This window comes from Patagioenas fasciata, chromosome 7 (genome assembly GCF_037038585.1).
Source record: "Patagioenas fasciata isolate bPatFas1 chromosome 7, bPatFas1.hap1, whole genome shotgun sequence".
NCBI lineage: Eukaryota > Metazoa > Chordata > Aves > Columbiformes > Columbidae > Patagioenas > Patagioenas fasciata.
The window spans coordinates 21,071,973-21,099,193 of NC_092526.1; the positions used below are offsets into that span (position 1 = coordinate 21,071,973).

The 27,221-nt window shown below is 39.6% G+C and overlaps 3 protein-coding genes across 5 annotated transcripts in view; 1 reads left to right on the forward strand and 2 right to left on the reverse strand.

Moving 5' to 3' along the window:
• On the reverse strand, positions 1-4,210 carry SPC25 (SPC25 component of NDC80 kinetochore complex). Its single transcript, XM_065841390.2, has 7 exons — positions 4,097-4,210; positions 3,514-3,671; positions 3,359-3,424; positions 2,450-2,596; positions 2,194-2,298; positions 1,781-1,879; positions 1-768 (listed from the first exon to the last, which is right to left on the reverse strand). The coding sequence occupies exons 2-7, from the start codon at positions 3,665-3,667 to the stop codon at positions 635-637; spliced, it is 705 nt and encodes a 234-aa protein (XP_065697462.1). The 5' UTR covers positions 3,668-3,671; positions 4,097-4,210; the 3' UTR covers positions 1-634.
• A 119-nt stretch (positions 4,211-4,329) lies between these two features.
• G6PC2 (glucose-6-phosphatase catalytic subunit 2) lies at positions 4,330-18,135 on the forward strand. Of its 2 annotated transcripts, XM_065840713.2 has the most exons (6): positions 4,330-4,642; positions 11,103-11,176; positions 11,511-11,620; positions 14,778-14,889; positions 15,740-15,855; positions 17,049-18,135. In XM_065840713.2, the coding sequence occupies exons 2-6, from the start codon at positions 11,127-11,129 to the stop codon at positions 17,558-17,560; spliced, it is 900 nt and encodes a 299-aa protein (XP_065696785.1). In that variant the 5' UTR covers positions 4,330-4,642; positions 11,103-11,126; the 3' UTR covers positions 17,561-18,135. The 2 variants fall into 2 exon arrangements, with proteins under 2 accessions (XP_065696785.1, XP_065696784.1); XM_065840712.2 differs by lacking the exon at positions 4,330-4,642 and having other exon boundaries at positions 10,959-11,176.
• Positions 18,136-20,992: 2,857 nt separating this feature from the next.
• The window catches only part of ABCB11 (ATP binding cassette subfamily B member 11), a 44,881-nt gene continuing 38,652 nt past the window's right edge, over positions 20,993-27,221 (reverse strand). For both annotated transcript variants that reach the window (XM_065840709.2, XM_065840710.2), the window contains 6 exons: positions 25,490-25,731; positions 25,239-25,395; positions 23,999-24,196; positions 22,985-23,191; positions 21,988-22,134; positions 20,993-21,520 (listed from right to left, as the gene is read on the reverse strand). In XM_065840709.2, coding sequence (XP_065696781.1) covers positions 21,320-21,520; positions 21,988-22,134; positions 22,985-23,191; positions 23,999-24,196; positions 25,239-25,395; positions 25,490-25,731 — 1,152 coding nt within the window. In that variant the 3' untranslated portion in view covers positions 20,993-21,319. The remainder of the gene's footprint in view (positions 21,521-21,987; positions 22,135-22,984; positions 23,192-23,998; positions 24,197-25,238; positions 25,396-25,489; positions 25,732-27,221) is intronic.

Genomic DNA, 27,221 nt, shown 5'->3' on the forward strand with positions numbered 1-27,221 from the left:
TTGCTCCTATTAAAAGCTTTACTCCAGAACAGCACGTATGTCAAATGTTTTTGTTACTGACAACAGAAATAGGCATTGAGACAAGAATCTGAAACAGGCAGGAAAATACATAGTTTAACAGACCAAATGGAAAACAATTTACACGTATGAAAATGAGTGATAACACCGGAGAGCAAAAGACAGGGTAAAAATTGAGGTAGTGGCATGTGACACAGGCAACTGAAGTAATGGCTAATCTCCACGGCAGTATTTTGGTAGGTTTCAGGCCTATTCCAGCCACATACAAATCTTGAAAGACACTTCTGTGCTTTTGGAGGAGACATAAATTACAGGGAATACTTTATTTTTGTATCTTCCTGGGGTGGCTAGATAGAGATCATTACATCATTAAGCTACTTCCTACTGGATCAGAATTTACATGTCTGGAGCCATTCAGTTAAGGAACTAGTTGATTACACTGTTGTTCAAGGAATAATCCAAAATGTGTCTAAATGACAGTAGACTAAAATACTTTTTCCATTATTTTTCTTTATGTAGAAATTAGAGTAAGATATTGATAAATACATAATTTCACAATATGGGAAGGAAAGAAAAAAAAGTGCTCTACACCTAGAAAGGGAGGTATAAAACAGCTTTATGCAGACTGTTTATAAGATAAAGCAGTGAAAGCTTTTCTGATGTTGGCAATGAACGCAGAAAAATTGTTCGTTTCTCTCACTTTGCGCTGGAATTCTTCTATACAGTCCAGAGGAGGAGCACAGGAAGTCACTAAAATGACACAAATTTCCAGAAGATTAGACTATTATAAAAAAATTCAATATTAGTGTTTTTCTATGCTTATGAAATACAAGTATAGTTTGTTATCTTTGTATGTTCTAGCTTCATCCAGTATTATTTTTGAGCAACCTTGTAAATTATTTTCTTTCACAGACAAAGCCTCAAATAATACAATTTTTTTTTCTTTTTAATTTGCAGACCTCCCACTTAGTGCTGTGCTCCTGCTTGAATAGTCTCAGCAATTTCCAGTAATCCATAGCCTGTTCAAAAATTGAAACATTCTCCTAAAGGTGTTTGTTGCTCTGCAGGCAGGCAGTCTGAAAACAGATGGAGCCCAGCAGGTGATAAACTTTTAACATCAGCACAGTTGAGATTTGAATTGGTAAAAGCAAAAATCTACTCAGTCTGTACCTAGAGGTGTAGCAGAGCAAAAGTAGCATCTGTCTAGAAGCCACTGAGCACAATACTCAAATTACCGCTGTTGTTCTTCCTAAGATCTGTACTGCAAACCAGCTGTAAGGTCTGAAATGTTGTACCCCTGTAGAACAGGAATACTGGACTTTTTAACCTTTCTCCTGTGTCACGCAACTGTAAGGGTTCTCCACAATAGGGGGAACCTAGTTTTTTCTGCCCTTTAGGCTTCTCAAACAGATTGAAATATGCCTGTCAGCAGAGATGCTCACTCCAGCATAAAGAGAAGAAGCAACAAACTACAAACTGAACCATCCATCCATCCATCCCACTATCTCTTCTCTCTCCTGCTTTGCTTGATACAAAGTAAACAGCAACTCCACAAATGGAGGGGAACAAAAACAAGCAGTTGTATTTTCATCAAAATCAACAAGAGAAATTTCATTAAAAAAAAAAGTTACAAATGCAAGATTTTTCATTGAGAAATTGGAAGATAAAGGTTACAACTAAACTTCACTTTACTCCTCTTCGTTTTTTTCAATTAGGGGAATCAGATTCTGTCCTCTTACTCACGTATTTGAAATTCACATACCTTCATAATCTCCCTTTTCGTTTATGGAAAGCGTAAACATGAACGGCTTGTCAGGGTCTTTGTGGTCAATGTGTCTGAATATAAACTGCAACTGTTCATCTAAAGCAAACACAAACTGAGTTAATTAGCACTATTACTCTCTGCTGGAGAGTCACAATGACAACTAAAAATCACAATATTAAGCTACAGTTTCACTTAAGATTCTCAGAATACTTACAAGTTAAGCAAGCCTGGTCTCTTTGAAAGACAAATGTGTTTTAACATACTGTGTTTTGCCATTGGAGAGACAATGGTAATACCTGGGCTGGGAAAATTCTTCAGCTATACAAGCTGGTATGTTATTCACTGTACAATCCAACATTAACCACATTGTATCACTGCACGTAGAAACCGTGGAAACTGCAGAAACTTACTGTGAATTTTGCGTATCTCCAGTCCAAGCCGCTCTTCAAACAATACTTTAGACTTGCATAGTCGTTCCACTCTCTCCTTATTGGCTTTGTTTTTAGAAGATATTACTAGAATTTTAAAAGTCACCATAAATATCAAAGTAAACATAAGACAAGCACACAAAAATATTTAGTAGAACAGTAGAAAAGCCTTTCAAGAGTAAATGTTGAAACAATTCCTCCTCTAATTAGTAAAATGTACTTCTTATCCTTTGCTTACTTTCCTTTCTCTTCATCAACTCTTCTTTAACCTCTTGAATACTGGCAGTCAAATCCTTCTTTTGCTCTTCTTTTTGATTTACTTCAGATTTTATTTCTCTAAAATGCTCTTGATTTTCTGATATCTGTTGGCTCTGCTGACGAATCTCTGAAAGGTGGCAAAAAAATATGAATATATACAGTTGATTAATTACATCCCCACTATTTAGTACTTATCTACACAGTTTGAGATGACTCATTTGAATAAAATCTAGTGAAATGCTTGCTATCTGAGCTGAAAGGTCAGCATAACTATACCAAAAGCATCAAATAAAAACTTAAAGTGAAAGTTACTCAAAAGACAAGCTACTAAATAGAGAGGTACTTCAATCAGATGAAACTTGGGTCTGATGCCAGCACTATGTACATCTTCAAAATATGAGGATGGTGGATCTTGTCCACAGATAAATAAACTAACAGCAAGGAATGGAAACACTGACTGTTATTAAACTTGCAAGTATTTTTACCTGATATTCTGAATTTACCTACCAAATTCAGAGTAGTTAATCCTGAACTGATATACTGACTGTATTCTATAATTATTCTGGAAGAAGCAATATTTAAGTTTACTGAGTAATTTACTTTTCCTATTGCGGTCAGCATGTTTTGGTACTTTATTGTTTTAAATACTTAAGCACCAAAAACACTATACAGAAAACTTTATATTTTGCATCATCAACGCACTTTTCTAACAAATTGCTTTTGACTTGCAATTTACATCCCATAACCAAACAAATATGCTCAGTTTTAATTCTGCCTTCATTCTGATGTTATTATTTGCCTTTTGAAATATGAAGTTAAACCTATTATTCAGTTGTATCAATTTAGTTTTAGAAGTGTTAGACATGATAAATAAAACATAGTACTGTACCATTGTTATAGTCCTGAATTTTATCAAGCATCACATCTCCTTCTTTCAGCCTCTTGGACCATTTCTCTGTAATGGAAAGTTATTTCAGTTATCTGAAGAAGTTTAATGATAACTTGGAAAAAGCAGAGGTAACAGGAACATGAAGCCTTTTTTACCTGAAAGTGCTTTTATGGACTCCTTGCATGAATCTCTCAGTGTTAACGTCTGATTGATCTGTTCAGTGCCATAAACACTTTTTAACTTGGTCCAAAACTCTTTCATTTCTCTTTCAAAGGTGATTATTTCATCTTCTGTCTTTATATTGGCCATAATGCTGCAACAAACATGTAGTTGAACAAATACAGTGTCAAGACACACAAGACCATCACAGGAGTTATAACTCACAGGATAAACTTTCAGGGATGGTTTTATCCCCTTGACTTGTTATTAAAGCCTCTTCCACTCAGTTGCTGTTATTGTTACTACAACACGCACTAACAGCGGGAGGAGCTGCGTTTCTTTCGTCCCTGCACCGGCGCTGGGCTCTCTGCTCCGCCCGGTGCTGGGCCCGCCGTCCCCAGGCTCCCGGCCCTCCTGCCAAGGGGCTCTCCCGCCCCTTCGCCCCCTCCCGCGGAGCCCGCACCGAGCCGGGGCCTTCTGCCCAGGCCCGCCGCCCAGGGAGCTCCCCCTTCTCCGCCCGACGGGGTGTTAACGGTGGCGGCCGCAGTGCTGCGGCCCGTAACCCAGCGCGGTACGTACCGGCCAAGACCGCCCGGACCCGCTGGCGTTCAAACGGCTGCGCCTTCCCGCTTCGCCAACGGCTGCTTGCTGACTGGGCACCGCCTCCCGCCCGCCTCGCAACAAGCGTGCCGCTGATTGGCTCAGCCGTCGCGGCTTGAACCGCAGGGCGTGTGAGGAGAGCCGGGCGTGGTTGCTGCGGTAACGGCCCGGGCCGAGGCGGAGCCGCCATGGCTGGGCTGGGCTGGGCTGGGCTGGGCTGCCCTGCCCTGCCCTGCCCTCGGGGCGGGCGGAGGCGGCCGCTGCTGGTGCTGCGGGGGGTAGACTGCCGTGAGTCCCTCTCCTTCCCCTGGGAACCGCCTGCTGGGATTGAGAAGTTTTCTCGGGGCTGTGCGGGGCCGAGGGCCGCGGTGAAAAGCCGGGCGCGGTTTGTGGGTATTTACTGTTCCGTGCTGAATGAACCGGAGTCGAGCTGGGAAGCAGGCTGGCTCCTTTACCTTCCTCTGAAGCTAGGACTTGTTTCCAGGGTCTGGTTTATTCACAGAAAGTACTTGGATTAACCTAGGCGTAAGTGTTGTGACACTCCTGAATTGCCTTTTAATTCCCTAATCGTCAATTCTCTCATGAGTGTGGAACTATTTGCCTATCTTTATGATATGTAAGCCTTAAATCATAAAAATTTACCTTTAATCTCTAAGGTAGATCTTTATGATAGGAGACTGGCGAGCAGAGGTAATTACTGTCCTTTTTGGTATGAACAAAACCGCAACACAGCAGTCAAGCATGTGCCCAGTCAGAGGCGCCTGTCATCGTGCGTGTGCTCCACACAACACCACACCTCATGTTTCTCCAGTTGGGTATGCTCCCTTTTGGCTCTGGATAAGGACTAGTTTGTGATCTCAGGCAGAAGCCTTCAGTTTATCATGGAAGCTACTTACTAATAATTTTCTTGCCAGAGCTAGTGAGTTTCTCCTAGCTTTTATTTACTTCAGTGCTGTTTAGATGATTTCAGAATAATGTAAGCTTAATAAAGCTTTGAGGATTGTTGTCTAAAACCACTAATTAGTCTTCCCCTCCACCAGACCCAAAGCAAAGTCTAAGCTGAGACCACTAACTGTTAATTGCAGTATTCTTGTATAAACCATTCCTGCTGGTGAGTAACACTTCTACCCAACTGTAGTTCTCCTTCATTTGACTTGGACACATGTTCTTCAGGTTTCACAGTTTCCTCAGCATTAGTCCTAAAACTAATTGTTAGGCCACTGTTTTTTATCTGCTTCAGACTCAAATGTACTGAAGCTGGGCTGGTTCAAGAATGATTGGCTATTACCTATGCCTATAGAAATTTCAGCATGATGGACTCTATACCTTATGGCTTTTTTAATTAGAATCATTTATCTCTTTTTCCCAATCAGACCTTAAACTTAGCTGAGTAAATAATGCCAGTATAAAGTTTAAATGTTACCCCTAACATCACTAACCTTTGTTATTTGTGGTCATAACTTTCTGAATACACAATTTTCCCAGCCTCTGGAGTTTAGCAAATATAAATTCAACTGATGTAAAGAAGTCCTGAATTCTAATCTGTAATCTTTTGATGGGTTCCTCAGTCTGTTCTCTTCTGAATCCTTTTATTAAAATAGGTAATGGGTTCACCCTGCAGTAGCTGACACTAGCTCTGTAGTGTCAGGTATCTTTTTTCATCAGTGAAGTTCTTCTAGATTTCATTACTCCTATTCTTTTACTTTAGACTTTCACCAGCCAAAGTCTAAATACAGCTTGTGACATTTGCTGGCACGATGCATACCTTAAGTCTCTTCTGAGAGTTTTCCAGAGATGTGAACTTATACTATAACCTATCCTCAACTTTCCCACTAGAAACGAACTCCACGATCATCTTACCAACAGCATGTTTAAATTAAGCATGGTTATTTTATCAGGTACTAGTTTTCTGTTCAAACTTACAGCTCTTACCAGCCACAAATAGAAATGTGGCCTCATGACCCAAACTAGGGTAGGTCATACACTTCTTAACTCCCTGTTAGGTCTGATTCAAGGGGCTCCCTAGTCAGAAGCTCTAGCACCTGACCCTGCTGTAACTGTAGCCCAGACACTTGTTGTATTTTTTCTATTATTTTTTTTTGGAATGTCTGTCATATCAAGCCACAGGGTACTCAGGGATAGAAGAGAGTTTCAACAGCTGTTTGCCCTCTTTCTAGCACTATGAGCTTTGGTGGAGACAATGTAATTGTACCATGTACCCTGTTCTGCATTTGTCAGCTCTTGACGGGTGTCTTTGTAACCTCAGGGTATTTGGGTAAACCTGAGATTCCGAGATGTGTGCTGACAGCAGTAGGGTGACGGTTAACCTGCAGTCAAGCTGAAGGGCAGGCTATTGCCAACAAAGGTCTATTGTTTTATTTTATTGCTAGCTCAAAGTCCATAGTGGGATATTGCTATGCTAGGTTAAGGGGTCGTTGAAAGCTGTTGGAGATCTACTGCAGCTTAGTTGGAAACTGCTCAGGGAACACAAAATTGAAGAGCTGGTGCTAATATACAGGCTTCTCTTGGCAGGTTTCTAACCTCACTGGGCTATGGTTGGCATGGGAATAGTTTCAGGGATTAGAGAATGGCGGTAAATAACAAGTGATCTTATTGGAGCAGGAACAAAAAAATACAGTGGAGATTGTTATCCTTATGGGTCCAGGCTCCGTTTCTGCTTGTAGTTTATGGAACCTGAGGGATTTTTATTTGCTGTTAAACTCTAGGTTGTTTGTGATTTCTGAAAAGTAGCTCTTCATTCTTATAATAACTAGAATTCCTTAGATGTGACTTTTTCATGGACATACCAGAATTGTATTCCATGCATTGTTTGTATTATTTACACTGTTACACAGACAAACACACACAAATATAAACAAGTATTAAGGTCTGCCAGTAACTGCTATATTGCAAACAAGAGGTGTGTTAGCTACCTGCATTTGCACAGTTAACTGTGCAAATACAGGCATAATGACAATGTAGTAACTAGGAAAGGTTAGATTAAGGTGGCAGAACCAAGAGAAAGCAACTGGTTCATGTCAGTGTTTGCTAAACCTCTACTGCTCAGTCCAGGCCTAAATAAGCCTGACCTTACTTAGAACTGCCCAGTTCCAATGAGGAATTCTTGAGGGAATGACATATGGAGAGAAAGAACTTCTTGAAAGATTCTTCCTAAATCTAAAATTAAGATGTATCTTTTCAGTATTTCATTTGGAAAATATCCATACCTAAGAAAATAGCTGTCAGTTGTCGTACACAGCGTCTACTTGTGAACTTGCTAAATTGCTCGTTAATCCTTGTAGCTGGTCCAGTGCCAAAGAAAACACTGATGTGGAAATTAATGTTATTGTTCAAGTAACTAAGCATAATGTACCAGAAAGTTAGGCCCAGTACACAGGCCTCCATTAACAGTGTTTTAGAAAATGTTTGCTTTGATGGCTTTTCCTTCTCTTGCAAACATTTGCTTAACAACACCTGGTCTCTGTTATGTAATACTTGCTCTAATTTCTAGGTGTATAGCAGCTGTAAACATTTTATCCTCCCTTCAGTGGATCGTCAACATGATTCTTGTTTCTACATTATTACCAAGAACATACAAAGTTTTGGATAGTCTCTAGTTTTGTATGTCTTGGAAAATAAAATAAATCAAGAAAATATCAAGAAATTCATAACTCTTTATATGAACAGATGACATTTTAAAGGTTTCTGCTTTGCAATTAGAACTCATTTGATGATGTGAAGGCCAAACCTTCACTCTATAACATCAAAATAAGACAAAGCTTTGATTTAAAAACTTATTTGCATCACATTCTGACCTTTTTTTTCCTTCCTGACCAGTTTTCCTTGCAATTCCATGTTCTAAAATACAGCAAATAGTTTTATTTCATATATTATCTCAAGTGACTTTGAAATACTAAGTGCATTATAGAAGCACTTTGCAGTGCTTTACATAGGAAAAGAGGGGGAAAAAGCCTATTGAAGTATTTCTCCTTAGTTAGTTTAAAGAAGCTATTAAATGAAGTATTTCAAGATGTAGTATTTAAATACGTGTTGCCATCTTTTTTCTGCTGGCTACTAGAGCTAGGGAAGTCTTTAGTGTCTCAGGCTTTTATAGGTTGTCCAATATCACAGGCAGGACAAGAGATGATTCACGTGTCAGTTGTTGATTGCTCCTTGGATGAAGCAGAACCATGAGCGCTTCCAGGTGCAATGACAACATCTCCCAGACACCTCCTTACCTGCTCCAAAGTCCTCCCACTTTCCATTTTGTACATTGTGGATTTGTTGGGGTTTTTTAAAACATCTTTTATAACCATGACTCCTCTGGTATGTCTAAGATGTGGATGTAGGAGCTTCTGAAACAGTCAGAAAGAATGTAGGAGAAAATTAAAGCTTATTTATGTTTGCTGTTAGTCTTCATTATGTCTAAGGTGTTTATCTTTCTATCTAAGCAGAAAGATAATTACCAGCATATGAATCAGCAGCAAAATCTTTAAAATGAAAATTAATATCAGGAGGCCTTTAGCATTTATACTAAATTAGGTTACTGAAATGTTGCTGAGACGTGCCTTCAAACATTGTCTTGAAGTTTTTTGAGAACCAAAGTGTGCCTGAGCGGTTCTGCGTGAAGAATGGTTCAGCCTGAGCAGATGCAGCACTATCTCAGTGGGTAGCTGGAGTGGGTGTTTCTATATTTATAAATAAAACAAATGCTTAAAAAGTTATTGCACAGGTACTGCACATCCTGTGTCAGAGAGGCAATTTTTCTGATACTATTGAGCAACAAGGGTGGCATTGAAGAAGAACTAAAAAGTGATCTATGTTGTTACTTGGTAGACTCTCCTGAGGACATTAAGTTGTATCTTGATGGAAACTTATTACTGCAAAATATTTTTCCTAATAGAACAATAGTTTTTTACACTCAACTTCATTACAGTTGCTGTTTTAACTTCAATACTAGAAGATGGCTCTTACTCAGCCACTGACTAACTTGACATTTACATTATGTTTAAAGCTAATTATTCTTTATAAACTGGACTAAGAAGAAAACCTCAAGTTCACCACTTAGGAAATATTTATTCTTGAAATATCCTAAAATTTTGAGGTTGGAAGGGTCATCCTTGAAATCCGGGGATACCAGTTGAAGTGAATAATTCAGTCAACGTACAGAAAAATATCATATTAGTTATTCAGAAACAGTGCACAGAATTTTCTCTTTTTAAGTTTTTCTACATGGCTCAATGCAACTGGTAGCAATAAGCATATAGGATTTAAATCTGCTAAAAAGTTTCTAAAACCAGACTATTAATAGCTAAAATAAATGTAACTAAAGTAAACGTGAGGTTGTGTCAGGAAGAGAGGTCTTCTAAGTCCATTTAATTGTCATGCCTTATTTGTTGAGTCTACTTAATGTTTTCATGTGACTTCCCTGACCACACATCATAAAGCCCTGTTAAGCTGTTAAGTCACTCTTCAGCAAAAACAGTGAAGTGATTCATCTCTTTGTCTCCACAGCTTGTATAGTTCAGCTTTAAGTGCTGTGGAGAAAGCAGTGGGGAAGTGTGCAATGCTTGCATACAGCTGCTTTTGTTTTCTGATTTTGTTTCAGATACATAATCTTTAACAGAAGATATGAATATGTCTGAATATTAGGGCCTGATAAAGAACTGAAGTTTTCCTCTTGCCACTCTGATGATATCAGATGATAGTATCATCAGACTTTTGGTATCTATTTAAGTCTTTTGTGGAAAAGTTTCTTGTGTAGCCACCTCACAAATGAACATGACCGTTTCCTGTGCTACAGTTATTCGTACTAATACTGATAAATCTGAGGTACTACTGCATTATTTGCCATATGTTCTTAAAATCCTTCTGTTGGGCAGAATCTCAGTTTCCTCTTGGCTCTTGCCCCTGGAGAATGCAAGTGCTTCCCTTGGGAGTACGTCAGGGTAGCCCTCCCAGTGCTGTTCCCAGCCCCAATGTGGTTTGGGAAGCAGGTGTCCCTGCTGCTGGGCTGGGCAGCACCAAGGGGCAGCAGCAGGTCAGGCTGCAGCTCCTGCTGGCAGTGCTGGCTGGGATGTGCGTGGTGTGAGTAACATGTGAGAATGGCGATGCTGAATGAGGTGGCTCTGAGACAAAGCTTTGTCTGCATTGTGCCCTGGATTAATGAGGCCTCTTGTGTGAAGGAAACAACTGTTTTTCCGTGCTTTGAGAACATTGCTGCTTTTAAAGTGAATCTAGAGATCAACAGCATTGTTGATGTATGGATGCTGTTTGTATTTTCCATGGTTAAAAATGTGTTGTGCAAAGTATTATATGCAGCGTGGTAGCCAAATTCTATTTCAAAGTGAAATGTACAGCTTTAATGACAGTTCTGCAAAGATCAATGATTTGTGTATTCTGTCTATCCTTTATACAGGCAACACTTAACGCAGTATACACTTTACTAATGTCCATCCTGCAGAGAAATGAACTGTGAAAAAATTCAAGCAAACATGTTCCAACTGTTCACGCAAAGGATTACATAAGTCACGCATTGTGTTTCCACAAAACTTTCCCCACAATTTGCTGCTGCTCAGCATGTGCTTTACTTAGTTTCCTCCAATTAAAATTTGCAAACAGAAAAGCTCTCCAGTGCTAACAGACTCATGTTCTTTCCTGGAGATTTGGAAGCACGTGTTCCAGGCATGGCTGGGTACATCACGCCGATGCAATATAAAGGCAACGTCAATCACTTCTCTCACTTTTTAATAGCTCCCTTCCATGGTTCTTATTCTCCATCACTAGAAACCTAGGATTAAAGGAACTTTACTGTATTTCAAGTACAGTTTAATCCGTTAAGATGGATCTCCTTCATAGCAATGGCGTGCTTATCATTCAGCATTTACAGAGGGACTACAGGGCTTACCAGGATTTGCTTAATTTTATGTCACATGTTGGAGATCCCCGGAATATATTCTCAATTTATTTTCCTCTTTGGTTTCAGCTTAACCAAGTGGTTGGTACTAAAATGATATGGGTGGCAGTCATTGGTGATTGGTTCAACCTCATATTCAAATGGTAAGAAGTTGGATTTATTTTAAAATTTGGTATTTTTAATGATGGTTACTATATTTTCCTCAAGTTTGGAAAACTTTCTGTGAATAATGTACAAATAGGCTTTCCCCTGTAATTATAAAACAGCAATTCACAATGAAGATATTTAAGATATGTTTGAAATGACATTTTGATAAGACAAGAGGAACTTATGGAACTATTATAGAATAGTTTTGGCAATATAGCTCTTCCTATTCCTTGTAAGATTATTTATCATGCTTTGCTGAGGCCTTCTTACATAAAAATATTTTTATTGTATTTCTGCTTCATTTTATTTTATTTTATTTTATTTTGTCAGGATTTTATTTGGCCATCGCCCATACTGGTGGGTGCAAGAAACAATGATTTATCCCAATCAGTCAAGCCCATGCCTTGAACAGTTTCCTATAACATGTGAAACTGGACCAGGTAAGAAATATCGGAGATTACATTGGTACATTTAATAAAGATAGCGGCTTTTTGGGGAGAGAGGATGTGACTTATGAAGGTCTTACCCGAAACACAATCTCAAACCTCACGTTTAAATTAGAACTAAAACATGGGAGAGAAAAATGAAGAAATAAAATGTGATAGGTATTTGATTGCTATATTACAAAAATTTTTACTTTGTTGTCTTTAATTAGTGCAACAGAGGGGGACTGCCTTTAAAAATATCTCCTACTAGAATGAACCAATGTATTGGAAAGGAATTTCACAAAACTTGTGTCATAGGTTGAGAAAGAGTGATACACCTGCTTTGGGAGGTCACTGTTAGGAACCGTTGCAGTGCTAATGACATCAGCATGGGAAGAGAAATTCCATGTTGTGTAAGAGTGTTCCAAAACAGGGCAGGGGGCTGCTGAGTTTGAGGGCTTGTGCCCTCTCGAAAGAATTATTCAAACTACAAAATCTAGTAGGTGTTTCAGTGTAATTAACAATAGTATCAACAATTGATCATGTAATGTATCACAAGTAGAAAATGGAACCACTCTTCCCAGAACTAGACACTGGTACTGAATGCGTGTCTGTGAGGTGTCTGTGTACAAATACATGAAAAAAGAATCTTAAAAAAAAAATTAATTTCTGATGTATTTTCACTTTTTTCGTATCTCATTGTCTTCTCTGTGGAAGTCAAATGCAGTACTGCTGAAGTTAAATGAGCTTATGCAACCCTAATGTGAGAAGTAAGGTAAACTTGCTTGGAGCTAACTGACTACATTTAGTTTAGTTCATTGTACATGAAAATATTGACTGTGGAAAAGAATGTGCTTTGCGCCTCATTGATGCCACTGCAAGCTTTTAAGTGGTTTGCAGAGCTGAATTTTCTTAACAGTGTCCCGTATTATATCCTACTGTACTTTTGAACAGGAAGCTTAAGCCCTTGTGTCAGGCATGATTTAATAATGCCCAGTCTATATGTGGTCTGCAGTCTGTTTTAAGTTAATTCGTTTGAGACCTAACCCAAAGTATTAAGGCCCTTCAGGTCTTTTCAAAAGACTTGAGAACTGAGCCCATTCAGCACCATGTGATTCCAAGCCCTGGCTAAGGAGCCAGTCAGAGTGTTTCCTTTGGATTCATTGAACCAGAGGCCTTTCTTTCTGTTTCTTTCTTCCTGAAGCAATAAATCGTTCCTATTTCTGTCCAGTGGGTACCACTGTCATTGATGCCTTGTTTGCACTTTTAAGGACCACATTTTCTCTCACCTCCAGATTTGCCCTAGACGATTGGCAACACCTGTCCACTCACCTGTTACAGTCAGTGCAACTGTTAGGTGCACACGGTCTTGGTGTGAGCTTACATGGTACTTGACGTACTTGTTAAAAGTGCAGTTTATATGAAGAGATTAGAGAAGCAGCCACAGATGTGAGAAGTGCATATGCAGATATTGGTAGGATAACCTGAACCCCAAACTCTGCAGCTCAACGGAAGGGAAAGCTGAGGAAGCATTTTATGTGACTGCAGGGCAAGCAATCTAGGATCTGAACGTGGTTTGTGCCTCTGGAATGAATTAAAACTCTGCAGCCATCTTTTCTCTAGTATTTGTAAGGTATTAACATAAACCTTAAGGTGGAGTTTATGCTGTTTCTAGTAGGTAATTTGCAGGTGAACTATGAAACATTTTCCTAGATGACAATGAAGAGAAGCTTTCCCAATGCTGATGTACAACATTATGGTTTCCTTATCAGTGACATTTGTTCTGTTGTGAGGTTTAGAAGTGTGCATCTGTTACGAGATCAACCACAGAGTTGGTAGTGTGACTACTAAAGATAACTGCCAAACAGGATACCAAAAATGAGCACAGGGAGCCAGAAATCATTCTGCTTGCCCTCCCTAGACATTCTTGCTTTGCTGCTTCACTGAAATATTCTTTTTCTTTGCAAATGACTTTATAATGCTAGGCCAGAACACATTCTTCAGCCAAAGTGATTTCTTCTGCCAGTGAAATGAATCCTGTCCCTTTTACTTCTCTTTTGTCTCCACAGAAAGCCAAGCTGTACAGTCTGGTGTAGACAGATTCTAATGATCTAATTTTCTCTCCTTCCCCATTTCAACTTTTTGAATGTAAATCTGGTGAACAGGGGAAAATAAGTGACAGAGTAATTTTAGGAATCGTTTCCCTTGCATCATGCCAGCATACTTAGGGGTTTTTTTGTGATTTTCACAGTTGCAGGAACTTCTCCGTGGCTTCATATTGTTTCAGTAAAATTAAAATTTAATTAATTAAATTAAACCAAATTACACATATGTCACTATACCTGGATTAAAAAAAAATCATTATTGATCTGTATATGAGAGCGTGTTCCCTGTTACAGACTATTGTGGGTGCAGCAATTAGTCCAGTGTGTTACAGCATAATTTCATGTGCCACTTCCACTGATGATCTGTTTTGAAGCTCGTGGACATTGTATACCATAAAATTTATAAAATAAAGCATAAAGACACAGTTCTTCCACTACCCTTCAGGTAGATTTCTAAATTTATTACAAGCCTACCTAAAATGTAAATTACCTGGACTGTAATATTACTAATGAGACACAGATCATAATCGCTAACATCGTGGTAACTGGAGAAGCAGATAAAAGGCAATTTGGAAGTGCCATCTAAAGTTATACTGGTACTTTAATTTGGAATGTTACAAAGAGCTAAATCTCCATCACGTGTCTTGACCAAGAGGTAGCCTATTCAAAACCTATCTCATCTGATCTTCATATATAATTTATACTTTGTATGCTATAGCCCTAGGAGAGCGCTAGATGCTCTATTTTTGAAATCACAATCCAAGCCTAAGTACTGGAAAAATACTATGCTTTCCAATCAAGATACCAGCTCACAACAATATAAGATGATTCAGCTGTTACCTGCTTGATTTCAGACAAATATTCTGGATTCTGTATAGATGAGTATTCTGAAAAATTCATATTGAGAAATTAACTTTTGAGAAGCAGTTGACATTCTTTCAGCCTTTATTAACCATTTTATTTCTAAATTATTAGGTGCCTGAGTAACTGCCAGTAGACATTTTCTGTATGACAAATGTTACAGTCGTCATTTTTAAGCTTGAATATTTCATTTTTGTTTTTACTAGGAAGCCCATCTGGACATGCCATGGGATCTTCCTGTGTCTGGTACGTAATGATCACAGGAGCACTTAGCTACACAGTGAGATGGAAAGATAAATCAGCAGTTACCCTTCACAGGTCAGTGTCTTTCCATTATTCTAGCTCATACAGCTATTTCTATATATGCATGCTGTGTTTTAATGGATTTATTTTAACCAAATATTCATAGTCTGTTGTGTCCAGTTTGTAAAAACAACACACCCAAATCTTTATTCTAATCTACTTCAGCTGAAGAGAAGGACTGTTTAGAGGATGTATTCATTTGTATAGGTTGGTATTTACTAACTTACAGTCATTGCATACACTATCTCTGAATCAGCTCTTATTAAAAGTTGTGCCATGTCTTCAATGTTGGAAATTTTGAATTCTATTAATTTTCTTTATGTGTTGGATCCTTTGGCTAATACATGAACTTACTGCTTTGATGGCAGTTCTTCTTACCTCTTTTTAAAGCAAGTGCATGTAATATTGGGAGGTTCAGTGTAACATGTTACTCAGCTCTGTGAGGAAGTCTTGTAATTGCTTTGATGCTTGTTCTTTCCAAGCCCAACAAGGTTGTTCCTGTAATAAGTGAATTTTGTCACCAATGATTTAACTTTTGCATTTAAGTATGACTTCATGATGAGAAATATGTTCAAGATACTGGTGATAATTTAACTTGCCATTGATGACTTTCATCACTAAAACCACGGTGGTGTCTTGGACCTGAAACTACTGGGATCTGTTCCTGCGGCCCTAGACGTGGCTGCAAGAGCAGCTACTCCTGCTAATGTTTTAGTACTGACTTCAAGTTTTTAATCATCTGATTCTAAACTTGTAAGCTTGTAAACCTCTGCTTGGTAAAAATATGAACCTGACACAAAGGGACCTGGTATAAATTACTAGATGAAATATCTTAATTTTTAAGCATCTTCCTTTTCCCTCTTAGACTGACATGGTCATTCCTCTGGAGTATTTTTTGGATTATCCAGATCAGTGTGTGCATCTCGAGAGTATTCATAGCAACACATTTCCCTCATCAAGTTATTCTTGGAGTATTTGCAGGTAATGGTGCTATTTTTTCTTTTCAACATATGTGCAAAATCTGACAAAAATTCAGTATGAGAAACGCAAGAGATTTGTAGTAGTGCTGCTCAGCTTTGCAGCCCCTCTGCTCTCAGGAAGATCAAGGATTTGATGACAGTCCAAAGGTAAAACTTGTGAGGTTGTGTGTCTGCTGTCTCTGTCTTTCACACAGAGAGTGAGCCCTTGTCCATGCGCCAATTGGTGCTGCCTGCTTTGTGTCCATACTGCCACAGACTGTGGTATCTGGTTTGTACTGGCTGCATCTGATCTTTATCTGTCCTGCTCCTGTGGAAGGGATCAGAGAGGAAGTTGCTTCTGTATGTTCCTGACCTTTCCTCTCAGGAGGAAGCTCTTTGGTTCACTTCCAATAGTGTCCAGGTGCAAATGTGCATGTGTGCAGTGTGACCAAGCACAGGGCCAGACACCTGGGGCAAAACAGAGAAATGGGCAAATTAGCTGTGCAAACTTCCCACAGTGATGTAAGAAGCTAGAGTACATTTTTCAGAGTTAATTAAATATGTTTCAAATTGGTATTTAGAGGGTTCAAACTATGAACAGTCTCCCTAGTATCTATCTGATAGGATCTATCTGACAGGAGCTGCCTGCTCCTGTTCTCTTTCACGGGTGCAGAGCAGCCTGGACAGCACTGGCTAACAGCTTGCAGTCCAGCTCTTCCTTTTCACAACCAGCATAAAATGACTAAGAAAGAAGATAAGCATGTTCTGTATCTTCTCCTTCAACACTCAAGGCCTGTGTGGGAACTGGTGTTGAATTCTGCATTGCTTGGGCCAGTCTTTGAGTGAAGGGATGCTTTTGGAAAATACGTGTTCTAGTTCACATCTAATATTTGATAGGTGGTCATCTGGGAGATACAGTCAAGCCTAAGGTATGCCTCATATCAAAAACATATACTTCTTGGTATTCAATTTATTTATTTTTTTTCCCCCTCCAAATTAGCAGTTTCGAGTGGGAGAAAAGGTTTTGTACTGTACTACAGAAGTGGTAAATTTGTTTGTGTATATGTACATATGCCTATATATTTTATAAATATATGTGTATATATATATTATTATTCTGTCTTCAAAAGTGAAATTCTGCAGGAGCACTGTACAAAGTGCTTGTTCAAAGCACGAGTGTGTTGTTCCCTGTAACACTCAGTTTCTAATCCGCAGGCATTCTTGTGGCGGCAGCCTTTGAGCGTACCCCTGCTATTCAGACAGCGAGCTTGAGAACGTACATCCAAACAAACTTGTTTCTTTTCATCTTTGCCCTTGGCTTTTATCTCATCCTCAAGCTTCTTGATATTGACTTGCTATGGTCTGTTCCAAAGGCCAAGAAGTGGTGTGCCAACCCAGACTGGATAAACATTGACACAACTCCATTTGCTGGACTGGTGAGGAATTTAGGTGCACTCTTTGGCTTAGGTCTTGGAATTAATTCTGAAATGTTCAGCACAAGCTGCAAAGGTAAAAATAGCTGTAAGATGAGTTTCCGCATATTATGTATAGCTGCTTCTTTAGCTATGCTGCAGCTGTATAATTTTGTCAAGATACCTACTCATACTGAGTATTTGTTCTACATTCTCTCTTTTTGTAAGAGTGCAGCTATGCCTCTGACTGTAGTTGCCTTGGTTCCATACTGTATCCACTCATTAATGAGGACAACCGAAAAGAAAGTTAATTAGATAAAGTTTCCAAATGGCTAGCAATGTGGGATGGATACAAACTGTTCAAGAACCCCCTGCAAAGGCAGTTTTGCTAACTCATTTTAAAAAGGAGGATGCCACTGCGTCTTTGCTGTGCTCCTGGTAAGTAACCAGTACATCCAAAATCAGTACATTCAAGAATGACTTTGGCAGCTCAGAAATACTAATTGCTGATTTTATTCCTAGAAATATTGCAACCACACTGCAGTATGGTTAGAAATGACCCAATACTCTGGGTCATAATGAAGTTTCAAAATATAATCAACTAGTTTTATGTAGCTGCTTGGTGGTCTTTTAGTTCTGTCTATCTCCAGCCTCAGTTGTACAGTGATACTCACTCAAGATTTTTTTTTTTTATATATAGCTATTTTGTGTTTAACTGGTAGGTTAAACAGTGTCACACCACCCACAACTGTGTATCTGTACCCAGGCACTGTGAAAAAGGTCAGCATAGTTATAAATAAGGCTTTAGATTTAACTTATTGAGCTTCCTGAGCAAAACAGCTTCTAATTAAGTCAGATGAGAAAAAAAATAAAAGTTTATTTCAATTAGACTCTGTAGAATACATTTTTGCATTACTGTGTGGTTTTTGTCACTTTTTGAAAGTGGTCACATAAATCATGAATGATACAGGTTACAGTTTGACATTGAAAATGCAGAAATATGGTGTAACAAATCTTTGGATTCTGCACATCTACACAGAGAAGCAAATCAAGAAAGTTGTCAATAATGAAATTATCTCAGCGTATCACCTCAATAATGTTATTCATGTTCCTCCTGTATTGCAAAGGTAAATTGGTCTAAGTCTCTCAACTCACAAGCCTGAATCACTCTTACTAGTTGTGTAAATCATGAAAACGTGACAGCAGACTAAGTCATTGCACATTTATATTGTCAGCTTTGTTTACCAAAGCACACAAATAACTAATATGTTAAATAAATGTTTGCTATATATGTGCTTGCTACATAAAAGATGCTCTAAATGGCCAAAGGTAGGTACTTTCCTTTTTTAATCATTATTTAGCACCTACTGTTGCATATTCCATTTCAGTGCACTATCTTTAAGCAATATTTTGCTAATACCAACTCATAATACTTAGTACACAAGCAGCATAAGGCTGTAATATGTGTTGTGAAGGCTGTTTGTGTATGATCTGATAGCAATGGGACTTAGAAGATGTAAACATGATATTGCTTCTAGACTTCCAAGGAGTTGTGGGATAACTGAAGTGGAACGAATCTTCCTTAATTGGGAAAACGAGGAGAATAGTTTGAGATGGCCCTTGGGAAGTAACATGATACAAATTGTGGAAGCCAATCTGAAATAAGTGTCCTTATTTAAGAGCCTTCTAAGCCTATCTTGACTTAAGAAAGTTATTCATCTGGTTTTAAACAGTCTGTGGAGGATTCTGCTTTATGCATCTGCTAATACCTTCTTTGATGGTCCTCTGAATTTTTTTTCCTGCAGTTGGCCTGAAACCAGTCTCTTCTATAATTGTGACTCCTTAAGCAAAATTACTAAGGTAATTGGACTAGATAATGAAGAACAAAGACAGCTGTGACAAAGATTTCTCCCATGTTCAAGTTTCTGCTCTGTTATTCCCAGCTGCTTCTGTCAAGACTAAGAACTCAGGGCTGGCTCTGAAAGATGTAATCATCAAACACCTTTGGGTCTGCTCAGGGCTCTTGTCACCAGGCTCCAGGGCTGGGAGCTCTTGCCTGTGGGGCAGCTGCAGAGGAAAGGCCCGTCCAGCTCTGCTCCAAGCAGTCCAGCGAGGCTTGGTGCTCATGCCCAGACACACTGTGTAGCTCCACTTCACTTTAATCCCTTCACACAGGTACTGAAGCTTTATAATCAACTGGTTGTCAATAGCACACAGACATTGCACCCGAGACTAAGACCAATGTAGCTATTTGTCTACGTTGTGAGTGCCTGAGTGGCTTTGTTACTCAGGGATATGTCCTCCTACATAGCTCCCAATAGTTACCAGCTGCCTAAAACCAGGATGGTGTTATGATGGAGAGCAGCAGCACGCTGTGCCGGCTCTTTTGCACCTGTGGGCTGGTTTAGCTGCATTGGCCTCAACAGCTCCATCCTGCATGGCAGACCCTTGTTACAGACATGATCTAAATACACAGAAATACTTGTTACCTGCTGCAAAATAGTCCTGCACTTGTCTGAAGGGTAGGACATGAAGTGCAAGAGCCAATAAAAAGTATAATTCACTGATGTAATTTGGGCCACAAAAGTGGTGTCCTTTAGGTAAAAGAATTATGGGAAAACTACACATAGTAATTGGAGTTTTAATAAAGTCATTATTTTTCCATGGCCTTAAATGCTAATATAAATTAAATATCATACAGGTATATCAATAGATTGTTGATAGTCACTGTCAATAGTTTCTATCCTGAGTCACCCAAACTAGTTACTGTTATGAAACATAAAAAAGCTAAAAAGGATTAAAATAGTAGGCAAATAATGCAGCTTCCTTTTCATTTTGGTTAAGGATTAAAACACAGGTTGCCTTGGGAAAATTGCATTTCAGTGTCACCTGGTTTCAGTAGCGTCTGTTGAAGTAATTCTATTAATGGAGTTAGTTGTACAAAAGTTGAAATTGTTTTTTGCTGCCTGGAATTAAGGGACATACCCTGATAAAGTTTTCATCCTTACAGCTCTATCCAAGTTCCAGCAGTTGGTACTGTTGCATAGTTTTAGAAGAAACTCCATTGTGTTCTTATTTGTTAGAAAGTGGGTGAAACTCTGTTATTAGAAATCAAGATTTCCATTTTGAAGCTGTAATTTAGACTTTCTGTGTTTCTGCTTTGTCTCCAAGATCCCAGTCACTAAAGGGAAGAATCCTGATTCCTGTTGTTCTGCGGACAATAACATATTTTAGAGAAACATGCAGTAGATCTTCTAAAGAACTGTTAGAAGTGCAAGCTTCTGCCACGTAACTACTCATATATTTTTACAGTCCTAAAATTACAATTGACCCTTTGATGCGGTCCCTGGTGAAAATAAGTTTGACATCCCTGCTCTGGGATGTTATATTGATTTAACTAAAGCGATTATTCCTATTAAAAATCTATTTGATAGCTTTGATCAGTGGTAAGCGCAAGGGAAATGATCCTCACCAGCTTCTGTTCATCTTTTCAATTGCTTTCCTGACTGCTGTGGAGCTGCCTTCTCTGCAAGTACTTACAGTTCTGTTGAAGCTGCACCCAGCTCAGACACTGCTGTGTTGGTGCTGTAGCTGCACTCAGCGGCAGCCCGGCTCCCCCAAAGCACAGCTGGCGTGGGGGGGTGAAGCGGGGGAGGGAGGGGTGATGGAATGGTGGGTGCTCTGCAGTGTTGCAACCCTGTGCAGACCAAACCTTAGGAGAGATTGGCTCCCTTCAGATACACAGCGTTGTTCTTGAGAATCTTTTTTATTCATACAGCTTACCTAGACAGGTGGCAGTTTCCAGGACACCAGAGCTAGCTGGGGATGGACAGGACTGTGCAGTCTGACTGCAGGTGCTGGCACCTCCCCAGCTCACCAGCAAAGATCTTCCCCCTTTTCAGGCTTTCTCTCCCTTTTTCTGCTTGATGCAGAAAACTACATACATTTACAGTATCACAGAACTCCCAATATTGTAGAGCACTTTGTAGCATGATGGGGTACCAACATACACATATGTACCACAGAGGATTTGCTTACAGAAAATACATCTTTCAAATTTAGAATCACAATAATTCAGCTAATTGGGGCTCCACTGGTAACAAGCTTATAATAAGCTCCTTCCATGGCCATCAGCTCATCATGAGTGCCCCTTTCAATGATGAGTCCTTGTGACATCACAGCGATAATGTCGGCGTTCTGGATGGTGGACAAGCGATGGGCAATGACGATGCAGGTACGCCCTTCTCTGGCCTTATCCAGCGCTGCCTGCACAGTCTAAAGGCAACAGACAAAGTGTCAGAGTGAAAAATGTCCAAACCAGCCTGGGGCTCAGCACTGCAGATAACTGATTGCTTCAGATTATTAATCATATTGTGCAACATTTGTACAAGTGACTATGAGGCTAAGTCAAAGGTTATGTGCCGAGCTGGGTCATGAACTCAGTTCCTTAAAAGTACAAAGAATGGACAGGTAAACATTGACAGCAGCAGAAATTAAGTAAGGCCTTTATTCAGCTGACATGCTGAATGGTAGCTCAGCGTGGACATGCTGTTAAATTTCCACAAGTTCTCTAATCTCTGAGTATAACCAAGATGTGCAAATTATTGCCCAAGTTCTTAGGCCCCTCCCTGCTGTTGTGGTCATGTAGTGGAATACGTTGGGATGTCTCTGTAGAACAAAGGTGTTGTACATTGTCAGCCATTGTATTAACTTCCCCTTATTGCTTATCACTGCGCATTTACCTTCTCACTTTCTGTGTCTAAGGCAGATGTAGCTTCATCCAGTAGTAAAATCTTAGGATCTCGTATGATGGCCCTTGCTATAGCAATGCGTTGTTTTTGCCCACGAGACAGCTGGGATCCTTGAGCTCCAACATTAGTTTTGTATTTCTGGAAAATATGCAAAAGGAAGATGTTATTCAGGTGTGAGCAAACACAGCAGTTCACAGCCTGAAGGAGAGCAGGAGAGGCAAGAGCACTGACCATGGCTGCCTCTGCCTTAAACAAACAAGCAATGCAGAAATAATGAATGAGTGATACATATATTTGGGGATATTTTGGAGGCACATGTTGCCACGCACAGGGTGCAGGCAGTACAGTGACGGGCATGGAAGAAAAATTTGATATTGGCTGATTTGTCCGAAGGAAAAGAAATCCACACACCCCACCCCACCCCACCCGCAATTTGGGAGAAGAGGCTAAAAGTTATTTAAGGCCTTTCTGGACAAAGATTTTGTTTGGGTGCCTAAATCCTATTCATACCTTTTCTGTTCTGTTTTATATTTCTATTATTTCAGTGCATTTAAATACTTCTTAAGTGTACATAAGCAGCCAGCTGCAAATATTTTTGTGTAAGTATCACGCCCCAGTCACAAGGCAAATTTCGTACAGCCAGGAGCATGCCTGAGTCTCATGCTTTGACTGCTGAACTGTGCTGCTGCTTTCTTGTCTGTGGCTTTGAAAAATCTGCCCTTTTCTCCTAGTTCGGAGTTGTAACTGCTCATTTCCATTTTGAAAATATTTGCCTACTGTGTAAAAATCCAGTAGCAACTCACACCCAATCTCTCAGGAAGATAAGGAATGGTCATGACAGCCTCTGTGCTCCTACTGTTATAGCTATAAAAGTAAATAAAAGGCACACGTGTGTAGCAACTTTAATTGGGTTTGGAGCAACTCCAGCTGCAATGAACACGAAGCAGCCTATCTGGAGTTCCACAGCCAAGGCCTCGCGGGTACTTACATCAGGCAGTGACATGACAAAATCGTGCAGCTGAGCCTTCTGGGCTGCTTGTATGACTTCTTCCATCGTTGCCTCTTTGGTGTTGCTGCCATATTTAATGTTGTCAGCGATGCTGCAGTCAAATAGCACAGGCTCCTGGGAAACTATTCCCATTTGTGATCGAAGAAACGGTACATTTATTTTCTTGGTGTCGTGTCCATCTATTAACTACCAGGAAACAGGAGAAAACTTGAAACATCATTCCAAAACAACAGCCTGCAAAAGCCAATTAGTTCATAGTAAAACGGCTAAATCATTTAGCTTTGCTAAAATGCAAACACAACTAATTTAAAATGATTTGAAGAATCTGCTTATATTTGACTCCTTTGTGTGTGATGTGTATTTTCTGGGTATGTCTGTGATCCAGTCAAACACTAAACCATTCACTTAATCTTAAGTCCAAGGGAACTATTTAATTGCTTAAGGCTAGGCACATGGTTCGTTGCCTTCCTGGCATAGTGATCACCACATTTTCCAAAGCAAGAGGAATCAACGTAGTTGGTTAAGCATTTACATGAAGAAAAAACATAAAAGCCTTTTAAACTATCAGTAATTGAATAACTGGAAGTTAAACCTAGACAAATTCAACCTGCAAAGACGCTGCGTATTGAAGCTGTGTATTTAGGGATGTTCCAGACTTTTTGTTGCTCCGTTCAGGTTGGATTTTTGCTTGTGCTCGCACAGTGTACACCCCACATTCTGTGTTTCATACAGGAATTACCAGGGTGAATGCCTAGGGTGTACCTAATGCATGAGGGTACACCTGAGGCTTGGACTAATGTGCTCCTGCCCGAATACATCTGAGATGATATTCAGGAAGTGTCAGAACCGTCCACATTTGTTCGAGCAGGAGCTGCAGGCCCAAGCTGCAGATGTACGTGCCACTGCTGCTGGGCTGCCCAGCAGGACACACTCAAGCAGCCCTTGTAGCATGGTTGAAAACAACAGCACACAGACCACGTTTCTGTTGCTTACCACACGGCCTTGGTCAGGGTCATAGAAACGCTCCAGAAGCTGCACACTGGTGCTCTTACCACAGCCGCTGCTTCCAACAAATGCCAAAGTCTGTCCGGGGTTAACAGCTACAGAGAGGCCTTTCAGGACCTGAATATCAGGCCGAGAAGGGTATGTGAATTTACAGTTAATAAATTCAATGCTTCCCTTGAAATCTTCCTGGTGGGGAAAAAAAAAAATAAAGGAGAAAGATACTACAGTGAACTTGAGCTCAAAACTGAGTTGTAAAGTACAAAGTAACTCTTCCTCAAATTCCATTCTTGCATCTCTTATTTAAAATGTGACATTAGCACTTGTGAAATTAGCCCAGAAAGAGAGATTAATAACCATACTGGAGTAGCTGTCCTAGAGATAAAGCCATTAGTCATAAAACTATTGCTCTGCTTATGCTTCCCCATACTGTGCTGGTCAGAGGCATCAATCAGGAAGAGGATTGCCTTGCAAGCAGGTAAGTTTTGTATTTTAGTGTGGACACTGTGTAAATGTAAATTTGCTGATAGTCCATATATATATGTGCAAAAACCTGGATTTGGTAAAAAAAAAAATAAAATCACTTGAACTTTGCAGCATTAAAACAATACATGAATTCAGGTCAGTTTTCCCAGAACTCTTAAAAAACTTTTACAAAACACTGAAGGGAATGAAGAGACTTCGTTTTCATGGTCTGAAGTAAAATACTTAATGTATTTAGTTTGTAACAGTTATTTCAAGTTTTTGTTCCATTCTGGAAAAATAAGTTAAATGAAAGATAAACTACTTGAATTTTCTGGGACTGACTTGAGAATTCACCAAAACTTGAGCTTTTTTATTTTGTCTGACTCATAGATGATTCGCCTCCTCATGAACACCCCCAACATTTTGATGTGAAAGGAAAAAAACCTCCATTATAAGCCAACGATAGGCAGGTTTGTGTGCGAACCGCAGAGCAGAAAAAACAAACATTCTCTTCTGAATCAGCCAGATTGGCCCTGCTCCTGTTCACAGTTTCACCCTGACACGTTCCTGATGGCCACGCTTATGTTACTCTTGCTGTCTAGTACCGGGCTCACCGCTCCCAAAAAGAGCAAAGACAAGTAACAATTATACAACCAGCACAACCTTCCTGTAACGCAGTGATCCTCATCAACTTGTAAACCGTTAGTGCAGCTTCAATGCTTATATGGAGCTGGATAACGTCACCAGTATTCATCTCCACTCTTACCCATTTATCTCCTTTTTCACTGTAAACACTGATTTTTGGAAGACGGTCGACCAGTTGAAAAAAGCGTGAAGCAGATGTTTTGGCTTTGGCATAGTTTGGGGTATAGGAAGAAGCTCTTCCCAAAGCAGTTCCACTGGTCACAACAGCAGAGATGACCCTGCGCGAAGGGGGACAGGGTCATTCTTGGGAAGCCACGGGGAACCCGCACACTGCACCGAGACCAGGCTGGTCCTGGTGTGGGGCAGACCCACCTGAACACGAAGCTGTAATGGAGGCCTTCAGCGCTAACCAGAAACCCACCGTATCTGTACGAGACAGCGTTGGCAATGAACACGATGCTCTGGGCAAAGCCAAAGCAGAGTCCGTAAACGTGTGCTTTTTTTATTGCGGCTCTATAGGGCATAACCAGGTTCTTCTCAAAATTGCTGATGAACATTTTCTCTTTCCCTATCCCAGCTACAGTCCTGATATTAGAGAGGGCTTCACTGGAAATCTGGAGGAGAAACAAAACAAAACCAAAACAAAACAAACAAAAAAAGGAAGAAAGAAAGCAAGAAAGAAAGGGTAAAAGTTCATAATTTTTCCTTGGAAAAGAGGAGTGTGCTCTTTCACAAATGCTTGACTCTTTCATGAACACAGGGTACTAACATCATATATAAATTAATTCAGATATGATACAGACTGACTCAAACATCAGCCAACCTAAAGAGAAACTTTCTACAAGCAATTTGCCACTAACATCCTCCATAGCAATGCTCTGTCTGCTCCCCTACAGCCAACAGACTGTAAGAACACTTTGGAAATCAGGCACATGCTCTCACTTGTGACTCCTGTCACATAATGTGAATAAATGGGATGTTCACAAAAGTAAAAATGGCTTTAGGAACACTGTTATTATATTTCCTTGACTGAGTGCATTTAATAATTAAAGATGTTTATTTAAATTATTTGTTTTACTGAATACCAATAGTCAGGAAAAGAGAAAGGATTCTATCCCCAACTTGTGCTTCATAAGTTAAAACCACTTGAATTTACTACGTTTCCTCACACTCCCTCTTTCTCTTGTTTATGTCCAAAAGAAAGCCTGATGAGATGGCACATATAAGTGGAGGGTGACACCTTGATTCCTCTAACATCAGTGACACAATTTCCAGGATTTTTCCCTTATACATAGACAAAGAATAAACAAATGCTTGCCTTTGTAAATAGAAAAATGCAACACAGGAAAGTATGAGTTGATCCTTGTGATCTTTCTCTGAGTTGGAAACCTCTCTGGAGCCTTAACTAATGGTAGGCTATACACTGTGTTTTGTTGCCAGTCAGAGTTCAAGTTTCTGTCCCAAAACTTAGTATTAGAGTTTCATCTATAGAACTAAATTGACTGACTGATCCTAATTTCACCATACTTATCTCAAGTAATTTTATTAAGAAATTGGTTTTAAATGCCTGGACTTTGACAGTAGCTTCACAGTGTGACATTTTTCTTTGGGAAGCAATACTCATATGGCTTATGAATGTTCCCAGCATGGAGGAAGAAGTCTGAATATAATTTTTTTTAAATATTCCTTCCAATTTCAGGGTTTTTTTCCTGGCCAAAATTAAGGGTCAAATCTCTTGCATTGTCGTAAAATGCAAAAGAGCAGATAAGTAGGTGCTGTGAATGGGATTGTTCAGACTGTTCTTCTCCGTGTTTAGCGTGGCTGATGAGCAATCCCTGTGGAAGAACCTGGAGTGTTTAGCATTTGGATGCGGTGCTGGTAAATAGATTAGAAAATAACACCAGACATAATTAGTCATCCCCAAAACTGCTGAAGCACTGAGTGCCCTTTTCATCCCAGTCTCGGGGGCATTCTGTTGAATAAAAGCTGATGCCTTGAGTAATTAGTGAAGTTTTTCTACTTGTCAGTTCCAAGACAGTATTTTGATTTACCACTTTTTGTAAATAGTTAAACTATTCTGAATGTGGGCAATTGGTCAGGTCCT

Excerpts from the sequence above, each read along its gene's own strand:
- SPC25 (XM_065841390.2), bottom strand. The coding sequence starts at position 3,667 with ATGGCCAATATAAAGACAGAAGATGAAATAATCACCTTTGAAAGAGAA. Across the intron at positions 3,425-3,513 it reads GTCCATAAAAGCACTTTCAG|AGAAATGGTCCAAGAGGCTG; the intron begins GTAAAAAAGGCT and ends TTTCCATTACAG. Across the intron at positions 2,299-2,449 it reads GTTGATGAAGAGAAAGGAAA|TAATATCTTCTAAAAACAAA; the intron begins GTAAGCAAAGGA and ends TTAAAATTCTAG.
- G6PC2 (XM_065840712.2), top strand. The coding sequence starts at position 10,959 with ATGGATCTCCTTCATAGCAATGGCGTGCTTATCATTCAGCATTTACAG. Across the intron at positions 14,890-15,739 it reads TCAGCAGTTACCCTTCACAG|ACTGACATGGTCATTCCTCT; the intron begins GTCAGTGTCTTT and ends TTTCCCTCTTAG. Across the intron at positions 15,856-17,048 it reads TATTCTTGGAGTATTTGCAG|GCATTCTTGTGGCGGCAGCC; the intron begins GTAATGGTGCTA and ends TCTAATCCGCAG.